Source organism: Halyomorpha halys, unplaced genomic scaffold (assembly GCF_000696795.3).
Source record: "Halyomorpha halys isolate HHAL.00 unplaced genomic scaffold, Hhal_1.1 Scaffold886.1, whole genome shotgun sequence".
Taxonomy (NCBI): Eukaryota; Metazoa; Arthropoda; class Insecta; order Hemiptera; family Pentatomidae; genus Halyomorpha; species Halyomorpha halys.
In genome coordinates, this window is record NW_027109805.1 from 566,801 (window position 1) to 579,523 (window position 12,723).

Here is a 12,723-nt window from a genome sequence, read left to right on the forward strand (position 1 = left end):
TTATATCATCTTATTAATAAAATTCCTTAATTATTTTTGTTATTAATTAAAATAATTAATCAATGTTCACATTTTGGGATGTCATCCCATCCTCAGAAAGAATCTTAAGTTTACACACACTCCTGTCAACAACAATATTTATATTGTGATAAATAATTAAAATGATATACTAAATAATCAGAAAGGGACTGAAAAAGTAGGACTCCTGTATTTTATATATAATGTTAATGATATAAATATAATTTATAAGAAAAAGAGAGAAAATTTAAGAATTGTTCTGAACATGAGAATGGTAACTTGAAACATTAGTGGTTTATCTTTTATTTGAAATAAAATCAGACCAGGTCCGGCAAAAATATTTTGTAGTACATATATATATGTTGTAAATTTTATTTTTAAAAGTTAAATTACACATACAAATGCTTTTGTTGTACTTCATTTTTCAATGTTTAAACCCACACATCACTTAGTAATGAGAAGTTAGTCCTTAAAGATTTTTTTTGATTTTCTTTTGAGTAAGCTGGTTGACAATAGACAAGAAATGGACCATTATTTCATAATATATCTTTCCAATATGTGCTCAATATTAACTATAATATAAACTAAATTAACTACTGAAAATACATTTTTCTTAGTATTTCTGGGCATATTTATAAACATTTTTTATAGTGTAATGGATTTTATGTTAATATATATTTGTTTTCCCAATCTTCATAATATGAGAAGTTAATAAATAAAGACCTAAGGTTTCTTTATCTTAAATATTAACAATAAATTTAATGACTTTATCTCAAATATATTTTACTCAATAATTTAATTTTGTGGAGGATTAGCTAAGAATTAAAAAGAAAAAACAATTTGGTTGTAAGTAAATTTAATGCCCTCAGATATTGTTTTCAATATTTTTCAGATCACCAGTTTGGATTTCGAATATCCCACTCTACTATCCAGCAATGTCATCTTGTAGTGGACGTAGTCTCGTCTTCTTTGGAACGTGGAATTTACTGCGCGGGAGTCTTTTTTGATGTAGAACAGGCTTTTGATCGAGTTTGATACCCTGGACTGCTTTACAAACTCCGTAAATTCCTACCTCCTACATACTTTCTCATCATTCGTTCCTTTCTCATTGATAGATTTTTCCAAGTAAACCACAATGGTTCCTATTCATCCCTCTATTCTCAGTCCACTGGTGTTCCTCAAAGTAGTATACTTGGTCCCATCCTCTACACCGTCTATACAGCTGACATTCCAACCAATCCTAACACTATCCTCACCACGTATGCCGATGACACATGTGTGCTCGCTGTTAATAATAACCCATTAATTGTATCCCAAAATCTCCAATCCCATATCACAGCCCTCGAAGATTGGTGTCGTAATTGGAGGATTAAGATAAATTCCAACAAATCCCATCAAATCACCTTTACCCTTCGTCGTAAACCTACTGACTGACAGTTTCATTTAAGATGTTATTCTTACCCCTGTCGAACAGATCCGCTATCTTGGAGTGCATTTGGACAAACGATTAACCTGGAATCCTCACACCAGACTGAAAAGACAGGAAACTGCACGTCGATTTCGACCATTACAGCACTTACTAGACAAACGGTCTAAACTTCCAACACATTACAAAAGACTGATCTACATGACTGTAATAAGGCCAATCTGGACTTATGGAGTTGAGCTTTGGGCCTCCACTAAACCTTCAAATTCCTCTCATATTCAATCCTTAGAATCCAAAATCCTTCGTAAAATCCTCAATGCTTCTTACTTTGTCACAAATAAAATCATACATAAAGACCTTAATGTTCCCTATGTAACCGATCTAGCCCGAACCAGATATCACTCCTTCCATTATAAACTCTCTAACCACTCAAACCCCCTAGTTTCTAATCTTGCATCCTCTTCCATTCCTGACAATCCTCCGAGGTGCCTGAAAAGAAGATGGCCACGAGACCAGCTAATGTAAAATGTCATTAGAGTGGTACCAATGGGTAGTTTCTCTACACGCCTGTAACACTCCAATTTAACTTAGATCAGATTTACTAAATGTATTATAATGTACAGTTGTAAATAGCAATAAATAAATATTATAAAAAAAATATATTTTTCAATAATAATTTTTTTTTTTAAGGCAATCCACAGCGAAGGTGATGTTTGCCTAGTTATCTACAGGTGACCTACCTATTCTAACCATGGTGGGTAGGGGAGGGGTGGGTGAAGTTTTTCATTTTGTGGGACTGCCTATGAAAAAGTTAAAGCCCCCAGGCTGGATTCGAACCTGCATCGCCCGCAGATCTCAGAACGATAGACCTAGGCCTAACCGACTGAGCTATGGACGGCCCCAACAAAAACATTAAAAATACTCATAAAATTATAATTATCAATTTTTTGTCTATCTGTATTCCCCATCATAGAAGGAAAGGGTATTTTGAAAATTATCCAACCTTATTTTTTACTTTTAAAATTAACATCTTGCTCTAACCCAGCGGTTCTTGCAGTGGTTACTGCAGCACCCTGTGGTGTCCCAAGCTTATGTCAGGGGTGCTGCAAATGAATGCCACTTTCTCAAAATATTAAAAAACAAAAATTAAATTATAATAGCAAATATAGACCGTATTCAAGCCTTTACCAAGCACTGTTTTAAAAATTGTTTTCCAACATATTCAACCACTCTAAAGATGATTGTTGTGACTTTTATATATTTTTTTGCCCAACAAGGATGCTGTGAAATGTTTTCAACCCAAAAAGGGTGCCACATCGAAAAGCTTCAGAACCCTAGAAACTGTTTGATTCGATTATTAGATTTTTCATGGAGGAAGGAAGAGAAGAACAGTTGGTATCATCAACTATTCTTGAGATTATATAATTAGAATTAGAAAAAAGTACAGAAATATTTAAAGGTAGTCAATAATCTCACATGTTCCAATTGAACAATTCCATAATGGCTTCACTTCAACCAATAGAAGCTTAATTAGTATATATTCTTTTCTATACTTTTATAAATAATCCTTTTTTCTATTCTAACATAATTTTTTAGACCACTAGGATTTCGTAATTTTTTATGTTCATTAAAATAACTTGGCCATATTAAGGGTTTTAGGGTATCATCCACTTATTCAACACAATTTATAAATTTTACAATAAATTTTCAATTTAAATACACTCCTTTTGTTATATATAATAATAGTTACATTTTCTTATAGTCAAAATTATATACAGAAATCCAAGATTAACTAGTATTGTCTGTCATATTCTCAATGAGTTTGACAGACAATGCAAGTTAGAAGATGGGAATGATAATCCAAAAAGTTAACATATATGCGTTATTTTAACTTAAAAAAAATAAAATAATGACGGAAGTAGAGTAAGCTGAAAAATTATGATTGTTATAGTTATTCTTATCAAGCTTCTAACTACTCATTCATCATCAATAAATAAATATCAGTCTTTCTACAAATACTAACTTAAGCATGCAATGTTTTCATATATTATTTCCTTGTAGATAATACACGGACTGTGTCATAAAGAAATTAACTAATAATAACTAATTTTTTTTTTCTCATAAAACATAAAAATATGAAAAAATAACATAATTTTCATCGTCCAAGAATTAATAATAACTATTCTATAACCATAGATTGCGGGTGAATATTATATAACCATAGCTTAGTGAGTAAGGTATGGAGCTACTAACTCCCAGGCCGGAGTTCGGATTGGGCTGTGACCGATAATTATTTTTTCTGTTACTATAGCCAAACTAGTCAACCCTGTGGGTTCAGTAAGCCACCCCAGGGACAGACCCAGCCTCTATAAAGTGGGTGCCCTTAATAGGGGGAAAAAATAGGGGATGGTTAAGCATGATCAACTCCTAGTACAATCGTTGATCTAGAAACAGTACTTACTTACAAAGTAATGTACCCTAATTTAATGAGTTGTTTTATTACAGGTTTTTTTTTATTATAAAAAAAAATATTAATTCAATAAACACTAAAAAAATATATAGTGATATTATATAATTTTACTGTCCCCTTTTATCTTATCTAAATGCTTATCAAGAAAAGGTTTACCTACAGGTTGAGTATTACCAACTGAGCTCAACTATGATATTATAATTACATATCCATAATTATAATTCAGTGGATAAAAATGTGAAAAACATTTCTTTAAAAACATGTAGAATTTCATCACCCATTGAGCTTTTAAGAATTGATGGATTTTCAATCTGCTGGTACTGGTCGAGGTACTGGTGGCCGAATCCTGACAGCTAATTAGAGGTTGCCACCTTGTATAAACCAGAGTAGAAGATTCATTTCTCGAGACTGCCAAATAAATATTAACTACGCCATTCAGGTGGTAATCAAACCAACAATTTATGAACCTGGCACTTTGGGACCTTTGCTTTAATATGTTAGGGACCTTAACCATCATGGCCTTATTTAACAAGTTTTTTTAGTGGAAAACAAAACAAAAAAAGCATAGAGATGAAGCCACTAAAATAATGAAATAAATTTCTGAGAGGTAAGGCAATATATATTTCTGCCCGACAAACATTAAACAGTCACTACATAAAAAAAAAGGAAGTCTGAACCTCTACAAACTATGAAGAGTTTTGGATTTAGTTCTTGGTAAGAAAGTACTGTTTCACGATTTAAGGGTATGTAAGAAGATGTTTTGATTGGGATTACACTCAGCTGATTGGTTTTCCCTTCAATGTGCCCCAGAAAGGTCTCCTGACTCCATGGTAGTCCACAGCTTGTATATTGCTGGTGTGTGGAATAAATAATTATGTGATCGTAGCATAGAGAGAATGGAACTTTGCTACTATCTCTCGGTCTCAAGTCCAAGTCAAGCTCTTTAAAAAAATATTTATTCTGATATGCCTGCTGTGGTTCTACCATGGAGTCAGAGTACCTTCTATGGTACAACTAGGCTCTATAAACTGGATCCAATATTAATTGGAGGGAAAACTTGGTAGTAGAGTGTGATCATAATCAAATCAACTCCTTAAACAGCCATTAGTCTGTGAATCTTCCTTACCTAGTACTAAGCCTAAGACCCTTTGTAGATAGAAGTGGCTGAGGTTAGTTTTAATTTTTTACAGTGACTGCTTAAAGTGCATTAGGCAGAAATCCAAATAGACTTATGTCACATAAATGTCTTCCATAATTCTAATGGCCTATACCTATGTTTTTTCCACAAAATCTATCTTTGAAAATAAGAATAAGATGGGTCAGCATTTTGAGGAAAAGGTTCTAGGGTGCTTATCTCAGAAAATTGTGGGTTCGATTTCTACCTGAATGGGGCAGTTAAATGTATTTCTTGGCGAGGTTGGTGTATTACCAACATATAAATTTACAAAAACGTTTATTTAATATTTATTTATTCCTATATTAAATTCAATTTTTAATTTCTGGAAACTACCACATTTTAAAATTGAGTCAATCATACAAGGTACTAAGTAGAAAGAACAATTTCAAATATTCTTCAAAGCAAATATTTTTCTTAAAATATCATGTAACACCTCCATCCACTCTTTTCTACAACTAATGTACACTTTGCAAGGCATTTATTAAAAATTTAAGTTTTAAAATCCTTTCTTCTTTGCATAACATCAAATTTAATATTAAATCCCTAATGTTTTTGAGAATCCCACCCATGACTTGAAGAAGATCAAGATCTGAAATGAATGATGCCATCTGAGTGCAATATTGCCAAACCATCAATAACAAATACAAAAGATGGTAAGATGTCACATAATTTATAAAGTAACAAGCCAATCATTTATGAGTTCAGAAAGCGATTCTGAAAAGAAATTCTTATTTTATTTAGTTAAAAAACATGATTACTTAGGGCTGAACAGTCTTGAGCTTTGATTTTTTTCATTTATATTGTACAAAAAAGCTTTGTTAGAAATATTTCCCAAAATGTTCAAAATGTTCTTGATTTGAGGCAAGAATATTTACTATTTCACCAATATAATCTCAATTTTAGTAAAATGAGCACTGCAAAAGATTCACTTATTGTCAGGATGAATTTTATTTGAAAATCTGAAGGTTCAAGCACATGCAGTAGACCCAAAGCAGTCATTAAAAGCACTGGATAAAGTTTATTTGCAATGGAACAAATACAATTTCAATCTAATTTTTCTAAAATATGATAGGTTATATCTTGGGATGAAAGAAAAATAATATTCAAAGTAGTGAAAACGAAACTTTTAAAAAAATTACATTAAATTATTCTGATTGTAATTTTATTTATGAGCTTTTACTGAGTAATTACTTTCTTCATCTTTTCTATCCAGGACTATATTGATAAAATTTAACCAAAATAAAATAAACAGTAATTGAATGAAATATTAATAAAGAGTTTTTAGATAAAACAATTAACTATGCGAATTGTACATCAATAACTGTATTATTATTAAGGAGTTACAGATTCTAACAAATCTATGTATACTGTAAACTAATAAACAAAATGGATAAAAATGAGTCATTAGAAAAATATAATTTTTATAGTAATGTGGATATTGCTGACTAAGTGGTTGGGGAAGATCAGAAAAGGAACTTACAATAAAATAAATTAGGATGAGTTAAAGAGTGAGAGTGTTTTCAGCCTAAGTTATAGGTCTTTATAGGGACTAAGCGAAACAAGATGCATCATAGAATGAGAAATGAAAAAATAACCCTAAAAAATTATGTTAGAAGTATAGAACATCCAATCACGTTCTTAAAATAATTTTTATTATAAATGATTTTTGGAAAACACACACTAATGCCTCTTAAATATTTTTTTAGAGTCTTATATTAATTAGACTAAATATTCAAAAAGTGATAGACATTGTAGCAACTAGCACTATTCCTGGTTGTAAATATATTTTTATTTTATGATTTGTAAATAAAAAATAGAGAACAAATGGTGAAAGTTTAATTTTAAGTTATAGTGAGAAAAAAAAGTTTTGAAGTTAGGGAAATCACCACAAAACGTAAGCATTGTAATGTTTAAAAAAAAAAATTAAAAATTGCACAAGGAAGTTAAGGTGTCAATAAAACTATATAAAAGAGTTTATAGTAGTTCCATAATAATTTTTTAGTTAATGAATGTGAGAGTTTTATAGCATTCCTTAATGTAATCAATTAATGACAGCTTTCATTGAATAATTTTAATATGCAAGAAGAATTAAAACTATTAAGCCTGACTCGAATGATGAATAGAATTTGAACTACAATTGATTAAAACAAAAGTGTGGATAACTTTTCCTACCGTTTCTTCATCCCATTCCTGTTGTTCATCTTAAATAGTTGTAACTTTATAATAAGCTGTCTCATAAGATAAAAAATGTTCATTGCTCCAGAATTAGCTTCTGCTTTCAGCTGCAACCATTCATAAAACTAGATTGATTCATAAATAAGCCGGAATAGTTACTACTTGCGATGAATCCAGTTTAACTTCTGACGACAAAAGTGACATACAGATAAGTCTTGTGACGTTAAACCACCTGCAATATTAGATAAACAAAATTAGGACCACACTTGTTACAATTTGACATGTAGAATATAACATCTTAAAAAAAAAAAAAATTTAATGACTGCTATTAAAGGTACCTCAAAATTAAATATAAGAGTTTCTGAACTGTATTGTTTTCAGAAATGCTATAAAATAATTTGCTGTATCATTTTACATTAATACAAAAAATATTTTTTTTTTTTAGCTCTGTTGGAATTTAAATTTAATTATATTGAACTATTTATATTGCATTATGTTTAACAATATAAGTAAATATCATTTTCTCTGTATTAAATCTTGTGTTCAAAGAAAAGTATAAACCATTTACAATTTTGATTAGTTTTAATACAAGATCATTGATTAGTTTCCACATAATTAAAACTTTCTTCTGATTGCTAACACTAATAGGTATATCTGTAGTAACGACCGAATTCGAAATATATAAATTAAGTGTTAAATATTTACCTATTTATCCATCAAGTATTAAAATAAAAAATTTTCAATTATTGTATTATTTTGTTTTCTGTTGTGTAGCTGTTATATAATTATTTTAAATAGAACAACAGATTATTCCTAAAGATTAGGCAATTTCTTTATTTTTTCATAAAAATAGAACAAGACCAAATCCGATCAAACATTTTATAAAGCATTAAAGAAATTAGAATATTCATGATTATTAAAAACAGATTGATAAAAATTATTTTCTCTTGAAATTCATCAAACAGTTTAATATTCATTGATTGTAATACTTAATAATAAAACCATCCTTTATTAGATATAATAGCACACATTGTCACAGCATGAAAATCATTCTATTAAAATGAAAATATAGTTTTGTTATTGTTAATATATAGTTATTACTATAAAATTGACTTATTAACAAATGTTATTTATGTAACTTACACTACACACTTATTTCATTTGTTTTTATGAATAATGAAAAAAATTATTAATAACACACAAAATGAAATTCCTTTTTGTCAATTATATTACATTGAATACAAATATTGTAATTGTGTAAATCATTATAGGAGCTGTTTAATGATAGAAGGTATTCAATTATGGTTATTGAAGCACTGCAGAGAAGGCTCAAACTAATGAATGTGTTTTGGCGCTTCAAATAATCAAGTTAAAATTGATAATTAGCTAAATTAAGATTAAAAAGATATTATTTGATATAAAAATTCAAAAATATTAATCATGATAGGAAACGTCAGATATAACTATAAAATCGTAATAGTTTATTTATTTTTCGATAAATATTATCTATATTACGATATTTTTAGTCTATATATTAATCCAAATAAATATTTCACCAATGGATTGTTATAAAAGATTATCACTTCAAAAAATATAATTTTTAAACGTCAGAGACCCGATTTTTAACAATTTTATGAAAATTAATAACAAAATCTTTAATTTATATTTGGTCAGTTGGTAGTATACGGTCGTTGAGCGGTTTGGCATATCTTAGGTTCGTGGATAACAATAAAATTTAAGGTTTTTCAGATAAATTTGAGTTGTTAATGGTGCGGTTGAAGTGTATAGTCGGTGTTCAGCTTAAATAATTTGTTTTTCGTTATATGTGGCGTTATCCTAACTTCGTTAACGATAATACAATAACGGTGTGGAAAGATGATTTGACTCCACAGCTTTTCTTCAACGCTCTCAATTATCAGGTATGATTTAATAAATAATCATTTAATTATCCCTATATAATTGATTCATAATAAGAAATAGAGAAAAACGGCTTAGTACTTAGAGTAACACTTAAAGTGATTTGTAAGTGCTTGTTATATGATAATGAACTATGGACCTTTTGAAGTTTTCACTTATATTCATATTTACTTGTCTAAACTTAATTTTGAACAATGCTAACGAAATTATTAATAATTACTGACTCTAAATAATACATTTCTTGTTTATTCGCCTTAAAAAAAAACAAAAAACGATTTGTCACTAGTATTAATTAGTCATTTTTGGTTACAATTTCACTTGTATCACTTCAACATGGAGGTGGTGTTGAAGATTATAGAGCTTACATGTAGATCAATGGTTTTCAAACGTTCTTATCCTCCCGTCCACGTTTAAATCATTGAAATATGTTCACGGCGCTCAGTATTTATATTCATTTTTTTTGTTTTTTACAAATGAAACAATAAATCTTTCTGGTACATAAAATGGAAGCATATAAATTATAACATTGTAATAAAAAAATCTGGCACAGTGCCCACCACTTTCACTTACCACTCTACTTTGTGTTGAAATTAATCCTTGCTCGTTTCAGAACTGATATTCTATATTAATATAACACTTAAAAATAAAAAATAAATTTATGAAGTCTACCCCTTTTAAACATATAATTCCATCGAAAAGTGGAATTCGAAATTATATACGATCGCAATATTTTCCTTTTATATATTCAATATTCCAGGTAGGTAAGTGAGAGTAAAAAACAATATTAATTTTTTATAATTACTTTAAATCATTTATGTCATATGATATATTAATTTAACTGTTTATTATAAATCTTACGGCACCCACTTTGAGAATCACTGGATAGATTACCGATAAATTCGATATCGGAATGACCTCTTTTTCAAAATTGATAAGAAACATATATCTATTTTATCTTTATTAAATCATACTTGGAAAAGTATGAGGAAATTCAAAAAAAATCGAGATATCAATGATTGTAATTGCGATTAATTGTTGCCTAACTGTTCATTAAACGGAATCTTATTATATTTCTCTTAACCCAGAAATAAATTCCCAATAATTTAAAAACACAAAAGGATGGGAAATTCAAGATTGGATAACCTACTTTAGAATAAGAAAATTGTGATAAATGATCAAAAAATAATAAAACCAATACAAATTTTACTTGCATGCGGTTTTAGTCATCAAGGTTCACATTTAGAATTGGTTTTAAATTGGCCTATCGTATGAAATACTCGTTACAGTATACATTATATGAAAACAATATCATGATATAAAATATATATTACAATTAATATAAATAGTCCTGTAAAAATAGCTTAAATTTTAGCTGTACCTAGAAGTAAGTATAAATGGATTTCTGTCTATGGATTCTTATGTATACATTTTTAAAAATTTGGTGGTCAAAGTTAAAAGATAAACGATTTTTAAAAATGGCCGCCGTATATGTTTACGTTTATTGCCAATAACACTTATAGTATCAAAGTTAGCAGAAATATCATTATAAATTAATATAATAGTGTATAGGAGTTTCAAACTATAATTTGAGCCGTTAATATTTAATAATTACCAAGATACAATTTTTCCAAAGCCAACATTTATTTATTTTTTTTAGAAAATGAGATCAATTCCTTTTTTCGGGTTTATTTTGGCAAATATTAAAACTAATTTCCTTAGAAAAACAAATATTAAGAATTATTTAATGAGGCATTTAACAAGGGTTAAATTAAGCCCTGATGGATCTCTTCTTCAAGTTCAATATTTTCTTAGATATAGTTTTCTAAAACCAATATTTTTTCCATCGTGGAAACTGCTTCTGTTAATGGAGATGTTCATTATAAACTGCTTAGAGCTGTACTTAATGAGCTTCGAAGTAAGCCCTAATAAAAATACGTCAAATAGTTTCTGAGATATAGATTTTTTCTCAAAATGTGACTCATTTTCAATTTATTTCGCAAAATGTCGAAATTATGGCAACATATTTAAAAGTGGCGCCATTGGAATGAAAATGCCTAACAACCGCCTTTGACAGAACTTTCCTAATCCTTTCCTCTTTCCTATAGAATTCTATTTCTCCTTCACTTGTTGCTCCCTTCCATTCTTCAAATCCCGTATCATTAATTGCTTCCATATAACAATTAAATGTTTCAAATGAAGTTTGTAAATAGATGATTTTACGAATAAAATTTAACATTAATATTAATGTGAGAGGTTTTAAGATTTATTTAGAATCTGTTAACACGTTTATATTTATATATGATCATGATTCCTTCACTTTTTAAAACTTTTGCTTTATAACTACAGTCGGCTCTCACCGATCCGAAATCATTAAAACTAAGGGGGTTCGGATTAGTGAAAAATTCGGATCATCGAACAGAGATCAAATATAAAAAGCTTCAGCAATATGGTTTGATTGAATCTATGTACTACATATATAAAATAAAATCTTCAACTTTTTTTGGAGGGGGGTTCGGATTAACGAAGAACGGATTAGCGAGTCTACTGTATTAGAAGATACGTTATTTATAAATTGTTAGAAGAATAATTTTGATTACTTAGCCTTGGTTATTCTTCTTTTTCATTTGATATCTTGAAAGGAAATGAAAAAATAATTTTATTCTGGGACAGGTGTCCCCTAAGAGTAAATACTTTGTTCACAAATTAAGGTTATACTTGTTGAAATAAGATAAAAACCTTAGGTTAAATTATAATTTATTGTAGTAATCAATTATGGCACATATAGCTCACAATGGTGCGGAGGTTTGGTTTTGTAGTAAGTGAAGGTATACGCACTGTTTATAGGAAAGGATGGATGAGGATTGACGAATGGCGATTAGAAGAGAATTCTAGAAGGAGGTTGAGAGTACGAAGAAGGATTTGCAAAAGAAGGCGGTTTAATAGGAGGGTATATATTATAAATCGATTGGTTGGGATCTGATGTTTAATGAATCGATGGATGATCGTAGACTGAGAAGATCAAGGATATAGGTAGGTTTTTAATTTTATAAACTTGGAATAGGAAAACTTGAAAGTTGTTGATCGAAGGTGACTCCAAGGTTTTTTATCGTGGGTTAGAAGTGAATCGATTGGTTGTTAAGGAAAAGTAAGGGATAGTAAGGGAGGGAATATAGGAGGCGCTTGGAACCAATAAGGATGGCCTTAGTTTTTTCAGCATTCCATATCAAGTCATTGTTTCTCGCTCATGCGTCAATGCTATCTCCGATTATCATTTAAAAATTGTAAATATGTTTATGAACATTAATCGCTCCTTAAGTTAGTTTCCTTATAATTTTTTATATCATAGATGGTTTCATTTTATTGGTTTCCATTTTATCTATTTACTTTATTTATTAAATTACTTATATTATTAAATTATTATAATAGTTATTTAATCTTTGTAGCTAGAATCCAATCCTTACAGTCCAAAATCCTTCGTAAAATCCTTAATGCTCCTTACTTTGTCACAAATCAAGTCATCCATCAGGACCTCAATATTCC

The 12,723-nt window shown here is 29.3% G+C and overlaps 1 protein-coding gene across 2 annotated transcripts in view; it reads right to left on the minus strand.

The window, feature by feature from the left end:
* The window catches only part of heix (UbiA prenyltransferase domain-containing heix), a 40,222-nt gene extending 30,136 nt beyond the window's left edge, over positions 1–10,086 (minus strand). The window contains exons 1-3 of one of the 2 annotated variants that reach the window (XR_001344074.2): positions 9,754–10,086; positions 7,264–7,498; positions 5,167–5,805 (exon numbers count right to left, since the gene is read on the minus strand). Coding sequence is in view for 1 of the 2 variants with exons in the window: in XM_014430406.2 (XP_014285892.1) it covers positions 7,264–7,346 (83 nt within the window). In the remaining variant the exon portion in view is untranslated. Of the gene's footprint in view, positions 1–5,166; positions 5,806–7,263; positions 7,499–9,753 lie in introns of those variants that run through there. The other variant, XM_014430406.2, reaches the window with a different exon arrangement.
* Positions 10,087–12,723: the final 2,637 nt, after the last annotated feature.